We start from the raw sequence: 14559 nt of genomic DNA, 5'->3' as shown, positions 1-14559 counted from the left end.
CCAGCCCCTCTGAAGCTGCCATCCCACAGAGGAGCATCAAGTCATCAGAAACATGCCCATGGCTAAGCTAGCCCCAGACCTCTTCCTATTAATTTTCTAATTGCCTATGTACTACTACGTGTTTGAATAAAGCAGTGTAGGAAATGTTTTTCCTGGTTAAAGAAACATTTTGTTCCCACTCAGTGTTTAAGCCAAATGGGGGTTTTTTTAGGGGCTTTTTTTCATTCTGTCAAAACAAATGGATGAGCAAGCAAGTGTGTCTGCAAGAAACTGAATGGACTTCATGATCGGAGGGTTCCTGCAAGTCTCAGGAGATCAGAGCACAGACTAGGGTCTTTAAACTGGATCATGCACATACAGGAGATCGGCAAGCTGCTGGCAAAGGCTAGAACAGTGCTTTCTTTCCCCAGAATTTCCATCCTTAGTAGAATTTGTTCAAAACCAAGCCTTCCCACAGAAGCTTTCTGTTTTGATAGCATGCCATTTTCCAGTGAAAAACATTTTCATCAAAAAGTTCCCCACCCAATTTGCTCTCAGACTACCAATGTTAACTTGTCTTGAGATCCCCAAGGGACTACAGGATTCGCATGAATAGAGGACAGCTTGACGAGATTGTGGAGAGAAGCACACCTACCAATGGTCTTGCAGCTCTCCACGGGGGTTAAGGCAGCTCTCCTGTGATAGAAAGCAGTTATCTGCAGCAGCACTCCTCATCTCTGTGGGGGCATCAGGTGGGACTGGCAACTTCATCCTAAGAAATGATGGCTGTATTTCTGTTTGTTGGGTTAGGGGGACATACGCTGCCAGCTCCTTGATTGTCTTGGAGACTAGCACATGCCTTCAAACCGCACTATGTTCCCATCAAATAAATAATGTCTAAATTCAGGGAAAATGTATTGTTTTATCTCACAACAATGTGATAAGGTGCAAGGCACATTAGTAATGTCATGCCTGTTTGCCATCATCTCTCTTTGAGGGCTTGGATTTACAGAATATGAGACACAGAAAGCCCCCAACCACAAAGAGCTCTAGGCATTCTCAGAAAAATGATGGAGACGCCAACAAGGCGCAGTGTGAGATAGAAATTCATGGGCCTGCCAACTCATAGTTCTTAGCAGAGGTCACTGTCCTTCACCTCACCTGCCACAGATCATGAACAGAGAAAGGGGTCTTTGAATTCGTTGGCATATTCTACTTGCTTCTCTCTTGTGAGTATGTAAGAAAGCCCCGTTCTGGAAGCCCAGGTTAGTATTCACTAACCTAGCATATAGCTGTGAATCTCAGCTCTCGCAGACAACATAGGGTTAGAGCTGCTTTGGAGAGTACCTCTGTTTCATAGCATTTGCCTCTGGTCAGGACCATCTTGCTCAAGCTTATAGTAAAGGCTGTCTTCGGGTCGAAGTGCCTCTAGCTGAAGACACAGGGCAGAATTAGCCATCTAAAACATAGGCTCATGGGCTAATTCAGACAAACAATCTCCTGTCAAGGAAGGTTTATAAAACAGACATGTTGCATGGATGGGATGAGTTGCCCTCTAGCAACACCCATCTCTGCATAGGCTCATAGGGAGCCTATGTAACTAGCCCAGATTAGACATCTAAAATGTGGATGGCTACACTTAGTTTAGGTAGATTTTACCTTCGGCTAAAGCTAACTACAGCATGTAACAGACGATGCTGGGCAAATCCAGGCCCAGCTCTGATCTACAGCCATGCCCTCTGCTGGGTATCCTATGTTCACACTTACTCCGGATGGGCACCAATAGAGGAGCAAGATGCAGTAAAGGGTTCTCCTGCTCAGGCGCCATCCATTGCTATGCTGGCAAAGGAAAGGAGTATTGCATTTAGAGCTCCATGTCAGGTCTGTGCCATCAAAGGATGGGAAGATACTTCAGGAGCTGGCCAAGTTGTGTAGTCAAAGCCTCCATTTAGTTCAGGTCTTGCAGATTACACTCCTCCAAACACCTTGGCCCAGCAAAACACAGGACACTTTATTTAACAGAAGAGGTCATAGCCATTGTATCCTGGCAAAATTCTTGTAGTTTTTACTTGCCCTCCCAATCCATTAGCAGACATAGGCTCACAATACCCATGGGAACTGAAGAAGGGCTAGAAAAGGCCATTTCACTCCCAAATGAAATGCCACTAGCTCTGCAAAGGCACCTGGCAATTGTGTCACTAGGGCGATAAATGAATAAAGTAACAATGAAGTGTTGGAAAAAACTTCAACAAGCTGTTGCAGGTATATTACTGTGCTCAGGAACAAAATGTGCCATTCTTACAACCTTATTTTTGATTTTGCATGTTTGGGGCAATAAAATACAGAAATAAAATTAGTTCCCAGGATTATTTGGCCAGCTTCTGACATTGAATTCCTTGCAAAACTACACACTAGTAGCACTGAGCTCGGTTAAGAAGTCTGTTAGGTTGATCAACAATTAAAAGGCATGTTTGGGGCATCAGATAAACTATGCACAATTTAGCAGCAGTCAGTCAATAACCTCAAACAAATTTTTGAATATATCATCCCCATAAACAAAACAGACACTATAATTCTATAGATGACTTAGAATTTTCATTTTTCAGTTAAGCTTCCTATATGATTGGACTTTACTATTATCCATAACTATTTAAAAGTCCATTATCGCAATACTGATCTGGGGGGAGTCGTATGTTCTAAAAAATAATTTTAGTAACACAACATGCATTTGTTATCTTTGGAATGATCTGGGCATTCATACGAAAATTAGTGTTACCTGGTGACACCTTGTGCCACTGAGAACAGTGTTCCTGATTTAATTAGTGCCTGAGAAATGGTGCCTTGCAGTTCATACGAGCAAGAATTATTTCAGTCTATTTTGCATCCAGTTTATTGTTTCTATTTGGGATATTTCTACACCAGATACCAGCTCTAATCCTCTGATGTGCCCATGTTCCTTGCAGGCTGACATAACATACCAGTTTGTAACTCACAGAACAGCACCTATGTTTTCTTTTGCTCTAGTGCATTTTGATGTAGTGCATGTACTTGCTACACACATTAAGAAGTACACTCAAAAGAGACATGGGAAACTGTGCACTGCCCTGATCACAGTTCAGTTTAAGGTCTAATGCACATGCTATCTTTCTCTTCTTCTTTTGAAGACAAACGGAGCTAGAATTAAAAAAAACCAAAAACCCTGACATTCAGCCATGGGGGTTGGCCATGCTTTACTGTCTGGCCGTAACAGGTCATTTAACCCCGGTGTCTCCATCGTGGCATTATCAGGAAGGCCAGTGTGTATGGAAAGCTGCCACTTGCACATGTAAAAAGCTACAAAACTAGTAAATGTATTGCAATAGGGAGAGCACAGAATATCCATCCCACGGAAAGCAGCCCCTTGCGTGGCCGGTGAAACCCCCCAGGAGGGCCAGCACTGCCTGAACGTGCTTCCCGACCCTCGCAGCAGTGGGATGACCATGGTGGTCTGCACCGTCCTGGGAGGCACCTGTGGCCGAAGCACCAGCCCCGAGCCAGGAAAAGCCTGGGGTCCCCCGGGACAGATGCGGAGGGGGAAGCATCACGTGCACCTGGCCAAAACCACGCTGCCTCGCAGCATCAGAGGAGCGCTCGCCCCTGCCTGGGGGCTGTGGGGCCCGGGAAGGGCCTGGGCGTGAGGAGAGGCTGGGAGCACCACGCGTGGGTGGCTCTGTCGACACCCAGTTGCCCAGAGATAACGCTTGGGCGACACAGGAGCAGCTGCCACAAAAACCCTGGAGAGATTAGGGAGGCAGCTGAGCTATGTAAATAATAACAGCATGCATTTGGGCTGCCCCGAACTATCCCGCTCGAACGAGCCACTTTCCCGGGGCTCTGGGAGCAAGGGCTGAGCAGCCGGCCGCCACGGCCAGGGAGGGAGCCGGGCTGGCAGCGGGCTTTCAAGATGGGGGCACCCTCAGGAGCAAAACCTGCCACTGGAGAGGCTGGCTGTGCCCCACGCCACCAGCACACACTGCGCTGGCCATGGCTTCCCCCTCACCTGGTGTCCCCCTGCTTTCCAGCTGGGCCAGGGGATGACAGAGGTGGCACACCAGGCAGCGTGAGGACCCAAACTGTGCTCTCAATGCAGGGGAAAGGGGCGAGGACAGTGGCCCAGCAAGGGAGTCCCCTCCTCGGGCAGCCTGCCCCCCATGGCCCCCTTCCCCCAGAGCCCCTGGCCGGGGCGAGGGGACACCGGCACCCGGGCTCCCTCCTCCGGTTGGGTGACAGCAGGGCCGGGCCTTTGGGGGCCTGTTGCCACCTGAGGCTGCCGCGCGATGCTGGGATGCCCCATCCCAGAGCAACAGCGGCAAGAGGAAAGCATCGGCTGCCAACGGCAGGGAAGGAGCGGGAGCGAGCCGAGTCCCCCCTCGCCTCTGCCGGTGACGTCTCTCCTTCCTCTTTTTTTTTTTTTTTTTTCCTGTCCCTATAAAGAAACTCGGGCTCGCACCAAACTTCCCAGCCCAGGCACGGCAGCCCCGGCGGGGTGGGGTGGGGGCAGGCAGCGGGACAGCAGCCGCCCGGCGGTGCCGGCCGTGCCCCAGCGCCGCCCGCCGCGGCACCTGGCCGCCCTGCGGAGCCGCGGCCCGGCTCCGCGCTCCCGGCGCCCTCGCCAGCAGTTCCCGGCGGGGGAGACGAGGAGTGAAAAAAAAAAAAAACCCCAAGCGCCCGCGCCGGCGGGAGGAAGGACGGACAGGGCGATCGGTAGCGCGAGGATGAAGCCGTGACGGGGAAGGACAGTTTCTCTGGGATCAACAAGTGGGAACTCCTGCACGCCTCGTCCGTCCCCTCCCTTCCCCGCGCCCGCCTGCAGCCTGTGACAAACTTGTTGCTGCAAAGTTGTCCCCATCTACAGACGGCGGCTCCTGCGCGCTGGAAGGACACAGCGGGAACTCGCACCCGCCCGGCGATGGTGCCCCGGGCGCGCACCGCCCGGGCCCTCTGCGCCCTGCAAGCGCTGCTGCTGCTGGCGCCAGGTAGGACCCGCTGGCACCTGGGGTCCCGCGCTGCCTCCCGCCCGCCGCCACCGCGGCCCCGCTCCCGCCGCGCCGGGGCGGTGACAGCCCGCACCCTGCCCGGCGCCGCGGCGCCTCCGCGCGGGCCAAGCCTGCCTGCCCTCCCGGGGGGTGCCGGGGGGGTCTCCCGGCCCCGGCGCAGTGCGGGGTGGCGGAGAGGGGGGCCCGTCCCGCCGCCTCCCGCGGGGGCGAGGGCCGGCGGCTCCGCGCCGCGCCGGCAAGTGCGCGGGGGCAGGCGGCGGGCGGCGCCGGCGGCGGGCGCTAGGTGGCGCTTCCCGCCGGGCGCGCGGGCGGCGCTGAGGGGGGCGGCGGGCGCGCGGCGCTGAGGCGGGCGCGGGCGGGCGGCGCTGAGGTGGGCGCGCGCGGCGCTGGGGCGCGCGCGGCGCTGAGGCGGGCGCGCGCGGGTGGCGCTGAGGCGCGAAGCGCTGAGGTGGACGCGCGGCGCTGGGGCACGCGCTGCGCTGAGGGGGGCGCGCGCGGGTGGCGCTGAGGCGCGAAGCGCTGAGGGGGCGCGCGCGGCGCTGGGGCACGCGCTGCGCTGAGGGGGGCGCGCGCGGGTGGCGCTGAGGCGCGAAGCGCTGAGGGGGCGCGCGCTGCGCTGGGGGGCGGTTGGCAGCGGCCTTTGGTGCCCGGCCGCGGGTGGCCTCTGGGTCTCCCTGCCCAGGGCAACATGTCCTGTGGGCTCACAGCGCCCTGCTGCCTCGTCCCAGAGGGTATAAACAGCCTCACAGATCGCCCTTACCCAGCCGCCAGTCCTCCTCCTTGGCTTTCGTCCGCCTGGGCTTCACACCCCTTGGGTTCTCCTCCTGTGGATGCGAGGCATCCGAGGAAATCCCATCCAGTAAACTCCAATTAACTAAGTGCCTGGTGGGTAAAGGAATTTCCCTGACCCTGGAATTTCCCGTAACGAGTTTGCAAGGGCTTGCTCGTTCAAAATCGACCAGCAGCACTGGCAGCTCGGGTTTTGTACTTCAAAGAGGTCAGCGCTTCATTAAAAGAGATTTGGAAATAAAGGAAGCTGTATCTTCAGGAAAAATCTCCTTGAGGTTTGTTGCACTTGAAGGACATTTTTCTTCCATGCCTACACTTCTGATCCCCTTGAGGTTTCAGTGCTTGGTTAAAAATAGCAAATTGTAGGGCTTGTGTCTCCCCCTCCTAAGTGGGAGCATTTCTGGTTGTGTTTGATCATTTGAATCAGAACTGAGGAAGATGAGGCTTCAAAAGCAGGAGCTGTGGTGTACCTGGGGGCTCCACACTGCTGCATGCAGGAGTGAGGGCAAACGGGCGAACTTAATTTCTTCATCAGGAATCAGTACCTAATCTCTGAGATGTGTGGGTACAGAAATCACAGGCAAACACCTATTCTTTCTTTGGTATTTCCATTCTTATTTCTATGGTGTTTTTCTATTGTTTTCTCTTCCTCAGTATAGATGTTAAATTAGATTTTTTGCACTGCTGGAAATGCACCGTCTTCCATAGAGTCACTCCTGATTTTCACCAATATTAGAAAAAAAGGAGGAAGCAGGTTAATGAGATTTAGAAGAGCTTTTCCATCTGTCACATGACATTTCATTATTTCATTAAGCATGAGGATTTCATTGGATTACCGTGCTATTCATTCATGACACTGCAAATTGTATGAGGGAGATGGTCTGTTATTAACGGTGGAATTTCTTCTGACAGTAATTCTCTGTGATTTTCTTTGGGTAGTGAACATATTTGGCAACACAATGCTTCTTTAGCATATTATGTTTTTTTCCTAGTTTAATATCAAGAGGATAGCTTCTGGAAACACTGTGAAGCATCAGTGTCCTTGATTTTCTTGGATTCATTCAGAGATTTAATGTATTCCTTCTGCAGAAAGTCTTTGAAATGCTTTGACAAGTCTCAGCCCCAGTGAGCTTCACATATTCCCTATAGTAACTCTCCACAGTTACATGTAGAATAAATAGCTAAGCCTGAGACTCTGTCCCAAAGAACTTTTCCAACTTCTCCTGAAAAAAACAGCAAATCTTAGAAGTAAAGAAGAGCCCTTCACCAAAGACAGTCTAGCAACCATCAGTAGAAGTGTCCAACTTAACCTAGCATAAGGCAGTTCCTTATCAGAATGGGAATCAGTACCTTGACTTGCATGTGGTATTAAATAAGAAGCCAGTGCAGTCCTCAGGGAGTTCCTGTAATGTGCTCCATCTGTCTGACACGTGCAAATGAGCAGCCAGCTGCATGCTACACTGTTTTTTAAAGGTCTGAATAGTCTGGAAAGGTTGCCCGTAGAAGGCATATTACAAAAATCCTAATGAATTTTATAAAGGCTTAGATTACTGTGGACATTTGTGGATCAGAGAGATAACAAAAAGTATTTGGAAGAAGGCAGAAAACATGTCTTGCCACAAAGTGTTCCTGAAAGTCGAGCGCATGTAGTGCAATTGCTGCTGAAGTGAGTAAGGGAAAAATGTGGCTACCCACATTTCAGTGCTGACTTTGTTCCTTATTTACCATCATTATTTTCCTAATAATTTTAGTCCTAATAATTCTGGAATTTGATCCAGACTCACATCCACATCAGTGCCAGGCACGGAGAGGGTAGGGAGAAAGCCATGTCTGGTGACAAAGAAAGGAAGACAGACACATCATTAGCTGTCTCTGTAGGCAAAGGCTGAAGCACATCGCTAGCTGTCTCTGTAGGCAAAGGCTGATGATGGATTTGGAAACAGCATTATGGATGTCAGACCTTTGTCCATCATCAGAAAAAGATAATCCGTTAGCACAGTCTCTGTGTGCCCTAATTAGGCTGGAAGCCAAACTGAAACAGGGCCAGGAAGTCAGAGGATTCTAGATAACACTGATGTTATTGAGATATTAACTCCTCAGTCACCTTCTCCTCAAAGTTCATCTCCAGCAATGGATTTAATGAAACGCTGCTTCCCAAGGCACAAGAGGGGAAGACAGATGCAACCCTGCATCTATCTTGCAGGCTATGGGTTGAACCTTTTCTGGGAACTTTGTGGACTGAATTAGGCAGAGTTGAACTGGAGAAGTTGAATCTGAATCACATTCAGTTTCTTCTGCAATGCAGATAGAGGATTTTGCAACTGTGAAGCACATTCACCAGGGTTGCTGTGCGAGGTCAGGCCAGCTGTTCAGCGTAAGGGATACCTCCCTGTTGAGGACTTCCTATGTGCCAAAGTGAAGGAAACTCTTAGCTCTTATGAAATCTTAGCAAAGGCATTTGAATGCCCTCTCCTTACATGTTAGTGGCTGACTGCAACCGTTGTGTCCTTCTGCCTTGCTGGTCAGTGGATAGCGGAGGCTGCCTGGGTGTGTGGTACAAAAGAAGAACCAAAAATGTTTCAGAATTCCTGAACTGATGCTGGAGGATGAAAGTTAACCATAGTTATAAAATTCACACAGATCAGCAGATGGTCTCTGTTAGAGAATTTGTAACCAAAGTGGCTCATTCCATCCTTGTGGGTGTTTCACTGGCTTGGGTGGCCAGTGCAAACTTCATCCCAACGATTTCTTCCCTCTTTATAAAAAAGGGCTTCAAAACATCATATGAATTTTTAAATTTCCTAAATTCAGAACTAAACAGTTCTACAGGTATCCTGAAATTTCTTATTACTCCTTATAGAGTGTTTCTGCTTAAGACCTTTTCTGTAGTAATCATTGCGCAGATAGCAACAGCTGGTCTATGTTTTTGGTAGGGAGTGGGATGGTTAAAAAGAATTATTGACACTGGCAACACTTTATGTCTTGTATGAAAAATTTAGTGCCTTTCACCCCCTGATGTTATCATCAGAGAAAAGGTTTTTCGTATATTACCAGTCCAAATAACTTTTTGGAGGATTGAAATAAACTCAGTAATTTCAATGATTTAACACTGGAAAACTAACAATATTCAAGAATAAAAATTAGGTCCTGCCTGATCCCTTTGAAATTAAAGCAAGCTTGAGATTAATATATATATATTTTTTTCATTTTACAGCATCTTCTACAGATAACATACATTAGGAAGGGCAATTTATCTTCCTAACATACACATTTCAAATATGCCACATATCAGTAGCTAAGTCAACTCAGATTCTTCTTAGTTTAGCGACCAAAGTAATCATTGCATGTAGTGAGGAAGACCGTCAGCTCAGCGGTACAGTGTTGCAAAGTGAAAGGCAGTAGGAGTATGTTCTTGCCTTTCCTTGAGGCAGTCAGTGCTGGAAACTTAAAGATCAGATAGCTGGCAATATGGGCTGTTGATCGGTTCTAGTAAACCAAAAATCTGTCCCTTAATTGGTGTTATTTCTAAATATTTGCTTTACTATGGGAAAATGTTATAAACAGCAGAGAAAACTTCTTTTAAGCTTGTGATATATGAGCCTCACTACCTGAAGCTGCCACAGTCAAAACCAACTGGAAATCTCTTTACACTAATTAATCTATTTAAGGCAAGGAAAAAAAATGCAAAGTATTTCTGAATACTTCCCTAACTTCTAAAAAACCAGGATCATACCCCAAAGAATACTGAAAATACAAACCAGATTGTTTGTAGAAAGTTTCTATATGAGAACTTCGTATCTTCAAACGAATTTTCTTCAAAAATTTCAAATATATATATATATCTGTACGTTTCCCCTTTACTCTGCTAATATGTAGGAATCAAAACAAGAGCAACAATGTACATTTGAGTTATCTCTGTCCTTTTATGTGTACTCTGAATTGTTCATTTTATGATGAAGTACTTGCGAAAAGAAATGGCTTAGTCTACTTCAGTTTGAAGTAATATATCAACTGGAGCCATAGATAAAGTATTTATGTTGCTAGTAGGTTTATACACAGGTGAAAAGGTTTGCAATGACCACAGGAGATTTCTTCGGCACAGTCAGTCATAGATGATCATTTTTTTCCTAAGTTTGTCTTCCAAATTGCCAGCATGATTTGAAGGAGGGTGAAAATCTGCTATCTGCTGTATACAATCACTGAGATGAAATGTGTGTTTTCCTTCCAAATACATTTGCAAAGTATATGCAGCAAGGGCCACTTGATCATCAGCATAGGGCAGGGTGAACAAGGAAACTGCTTTCAGTTCACACTGCAAAGCAGTTTAGGGACGGCAGCAGCAACCTGAATACAGGAAATTTCCAACAAGCAGAGTTCAACTTCCACAGTGAGAGTCTGAGAAGGATGTTGAGGCTTGGCCCTGTTGGAATTCACTTGGATGGACATTTCCTCTGATTTTCTCCCTTACTCCATCTTTATTTTTTTCTCTGGACTGGCCAGATGCCACTGGAATGGGAATTACAAATGGAAATAATTAAAAGGTGTTTGGAACATCTGAACAACAGCAAAATAGGTCTGTCCCAAATACTGTCCTTCAGCACCCATCCCAAACAACTGACAGGACACTAGGGCTCCCGAGTGCTGATCATGACATTCTTGTTCCACCAGTCCTCACCTTCAGGCTGAGCATCTAACTGTAGTCAACCACAAAAAAAATAGACTGCCTAAATAAACTGGCATAAAATGTGTGTAACGGAGAACTGATCTCCTCATTAAGTTAGACACTTCTTTTTCTTTTTAAGGCCATAGAGAAAATAGCAGAACCTGCCAAAATCAACCAGCCAAGGTTATTATCTGGAAATGGCATTTAATAAAAGCACACATGCTTGAAGCTTGCCCCAGGGAGCAGAATTTTAGCAGCAGAGAGCTTGCAATCACCATGAGCAAGGCAAGATTACAGCAAATCATTTGAAACAAGGATTTTTGTATGAGAAGTGTGATCTTAAAGACTCATCCATGAGCTGTTTTCCTCAAGTGGGGAAGGAGAAAGGTTGAGAGAAGGTGGGGATTCTGATCTTAGCAGACTGTGATGAGCAACACTGATTGCTGCCCATTTTGTATAAATTGCCTGCTACCTGAATGCTGAACACACTCATGTGGGGAACCCCGGCTCACCTGAAACCGTGTATTAGCATAAATAAGGAACCAAACCTGGCAAATCTTGTGACTGCTTTTATGACCCGATCACATCTCCTGCATTTGCCAGTAAGTGGAATATAAAACTGGAAAGTATCTATTGGATTGAGTCCAGTCCCTAGTTCACAGAGTTGAATCTGGTACAGTGAGGCTTGGCTGCTCCTTAGCTGAGGCAGGGTTTGCAGGATGTGCAGGCATCGCTGGCATTATGCTGTTCATACCAGAGTAACTCTTTTAGCCCTAAGCCTTCAAAAGCTTTGAAAATGTAAGCAATTAATTCACATAGTGAGGGCAACTGTGCAAATGTTGCTATCTTTGTATTAGACTGCTGCTAACAATGTAATACAACTATGTGCTCTGATCGATATGAATCAAGTCTTTGAACAGCTTTAAGAGGCAATCCAATACTCTCATCTCCAAGTCCTTGGATTAGTTTGTCTTTACAGCACATACTTTTTGTCCTCACTACATCCTATGTCTTCTGGTGCTCTCTACCCCCTTTCCTGAATGTCTCCAAAATTCCCCTCAGGGCTCAGGATTCCTAGAATTTTTACATTACAAAAAGCCAAGAGGAATTTCTCAGCCCTGCCACAGCAGGGGTCTGCACAGTTTCTCTGCCCTATACCAAAATAAATTCTGCCTTTTAAATTGCATCTAGTGCAGAGATTTGGCAAGCCAGGATGGGATTGCATAAGCTCTGCAGCTGAATCTCTTCAGTTCTCTGCAAGCAGATGCACAGCATCTTCATGCCATACTGAACTTTACAAGATGCAGTTTTTGCAAGTCCCTCGACAGTAGGTACAGATGCAAAAGCAGTCACAGTAAGCTGGTGATGAGCTTGTAACCAATGTTCAGGGCTTTTGTTGTGGCTCTAAGCAGTAAAGCTTTTAGCACTGAGAAGAAATTCTTGACATTACTGAGCAAGAAAGGAAGAACTAAGCCTTCAACTGATGAAAGGCTGCAGAAGCCAGTTTTCTTTTGTGCCCTAAAGTGTATGGCAAAAGCATATGGTCCCCAAGATTCCAAAATTCAGCCAAAAACTAGACTCAGGCCCAGAATGTAAAGGAAATATATGGACTAGTCTTCTATTTTTAGTTCACTTGCCTTTGTCTTCTGCATTTCCACATAGGTTTCCTTAGATCTTCCTGTGTTTTTCTAAACTGTGGGAACGTGATTGCCAAGGAAATAGAGAGGGGAGTTTTCAGCCTTGCTGAGATTGTTCTTGATTTGAGGGTCAAGGAAGTTTGACCTAGTCATTACCTGTTCCATTTTTTAAAAAGATCTCCACAAATCTAAAACACCTCAGCCAAAATGTTTGCTTCCTTAAAGGCTTCAGCTCCAAAAATGCACACCTTAAATTCTTCCTCACAGATATGCTAAGGTCAGTTCACAGGAAAAACACCAACCACCATGAGGATACTTTGCCTGTTCCTATATAGTTGTGAGCAAAATGTAATGGCCTGTATTGTTCATAGAGGTAATCTACACAAAAATACAACCTAAAGCAGCTGTTCTGTAAAGGATCGGTCTTATGTGTGTTGTTAACTCCTTTCCGATTAACTGAAATCAGTGCTGAATGCAACAGTGTAAGCACACAAACCAAATGCAGAAAGCATTTTCCCCCTGCTTTCTAGATATGCCAATGTGGATTTGGGCCCCGCAGACAGAACAATTTAGGAGTGAAAGCAATTTTCTTTCCATGCCCAGAAAAGTGCAGCTGCTGATGTGGATGTGGAGCCTCCCAAAATCCCAGTTCTGATCCTGGAGTCCCTCACAGTTCCTCAGAAAGGCTTATTTTGGCCCCTTGGAGCCATAGGGATCATGCCTGCAAGTTGATACTGGCCTTCCTTAGCTTTTGGATTGGGTTGTATATGGGCTGGTGTTTCAGACCTTTAGTGTGCTGATGTTTACCAAAACATGTCCTTCAGGACTATAAAAAGTGTTTTTCCCCTCCACTTCTTCAGTTGTTCTTCCAGCTGCCTGAAACTGCCTCCCAGAGGGGCCATAGCCCATGCCCACACAGTAGCATTTGGAAACCCTTCTTGTGGGCAATGCTAATTACAGTGAGCCTTCATGCAGGAAATGCCTGTTGGAAGAGATTGCCCAGAGCCCCGAACAGGAAGACATATGTGCCTGTTTGAAAGGAGGGAAGTAAAACACTGTAGATTATAATTTGCCAGCCTCAAGGTCTGTATCTTTCCTCGCAGAAAAATAAATCCCGCAGGTGCACAATATGCAGCGTTGTCCAGCGCTTTGTTGCTAGATCCATTCCACCCTCTCTGTTTAGGGAACTGTTCCCACTCCAGTCCTTGCCAACATCAGTATCCTGAGTTGATACTGTCATGGCTAGTTCGCTCAGCAAAGATAAGGGATCTTCATGAACTGCAGCACTTAAAAGAACAGGTACTGCCTTTGCTCCTCAGCCCATGAAGAATGACCAGAATAATAATGCAGTGCCCAGATGTGGGGAGAAATGTTTTCCCCAGGCCTCTCTGCAGATAGGTATGAGGCAAAGAAGTTAATAACAGCTTTTGCTGCATGACACAGCAGGACAAAGCTAAACAGCAAATTTGGCTAGTAAAAAGGGTTTTGTACTGTTACAATTAGAGGATGATTCAAGTGAATGTAAACAATGATGTAACCCTGAGAACCTTTTAAACACTATTTAAGCTATTACATGGTGCGAAGTAGAGAGAATCAGCTAATCTTTTGGCCTGCCACATTTTTCTTCTACAAATGGATGATGCCTGGATTATTTTCATTTCATGTTCATGCATTTGGGACAAGCTTTGCTCTCAGTTACCTTGGTTTAAAACTGTAGCTTGGCTGAAGACAATTGCCTGTCTTTGAATTTACCTAACTAAGAACATTTATTTTACTATGGTTGTATATGAACTAGCTTCTTTATCTCTACCCCTCAGTTTAAGTATTCTGCTGTGAATATTCTCAGCTATATGTTGAAGGAAAGCCAGCGTATGGCCCCTGCACATAGACTGCAGCAATGTCTGGCTGTGGAAGGCAGGATACACTAGTCCCCCTTGGGGCTAACAACCCACTCTTTGGGAACCAGCGTATGCTCTCAATGCCCATTTATTTTGGTCTCAAAGAACCCACATTCTGCCAAGCCTTCTGGAGGCTCTCATGCTTGAAACAACTTTTCCTCAGTTTTGGCAAACTGTCTTTTTCGCAAGGACCAAATAGCAGTTAGGACAATAGAGCAGGGTTTGGCCCAATAAGACTTACCACAGAATCCTGTGTCAGCATGAAGGGAGCACAGGATGCAACGGGGGAGGGATTCGCTGGGGCAGAACCTCCTTTGGCTGTAATCTCAATGCACTTGGCCCATCTCACTTTGAAAGGGAGCCACCAGCTGTCTCATCATCTCACTCAGTGATGACTTCTCAAAGTCCAATGATCCTGCAGCTCTCTGGGAAAGGAAAGCCCACTTGTTACCATGAAGCTGCTAATAGCTGTGTTAACAGTTCTGTTCCTTAAACCCCCCCCCCCCCCCCCCCCGATACATCAGATTCAGAGTCTGTACAGCAAGGAAATAAAGCCA

At 47.1% G+C, this 14559-nt stretch overlaps 1 protein-coding gene across 2 annotated transcripts in view; it reads left to right on the top strand.

Annotated features, from left to right (window-relative positions):
• Positions 1-4494: 4494 nt before the first annotated feature.
• Positions 4495-14559, top strand: part of LOC134145314 (vascular endothelial growth factor receptor kdr-like) — a 142479-nt gene continuing 132414 nt past the window's right edge. For both annotated transcript variants that reach the window (XM_062584699.1, XM_062584698.1), the window contains exon 1: positions 4495-4994. In XM_062584699.1, the coding sequence (XP_062440683.1) occupies positions 4928-4994 (67 nt within the window). In that variant the 5' untranslated portion in view covers positions 4495-4927. The remainder of the gene's footprint in view (positions 4995-14559) is intronic.

The sequence above is a fragment of the Rhea pennata genome, chromosome 11, assembly GCF_028389875.1.
Source record: "Rhea pennata isolate bPtePen1 chromosome 11, bPtePen1.pri, whole genome shotgun sequence".
Lineage (NCBI taxonomy): Eukaryota > Metazoa > Chordata > Aves > Rheiformes > Rheidae > Rhea > Rhea pennata.
The sequence above is the reverse complement of the archived record's forward strand: the minus strand, read 5'-3'. Positions and strand labels throughout refer to the sequence as shown.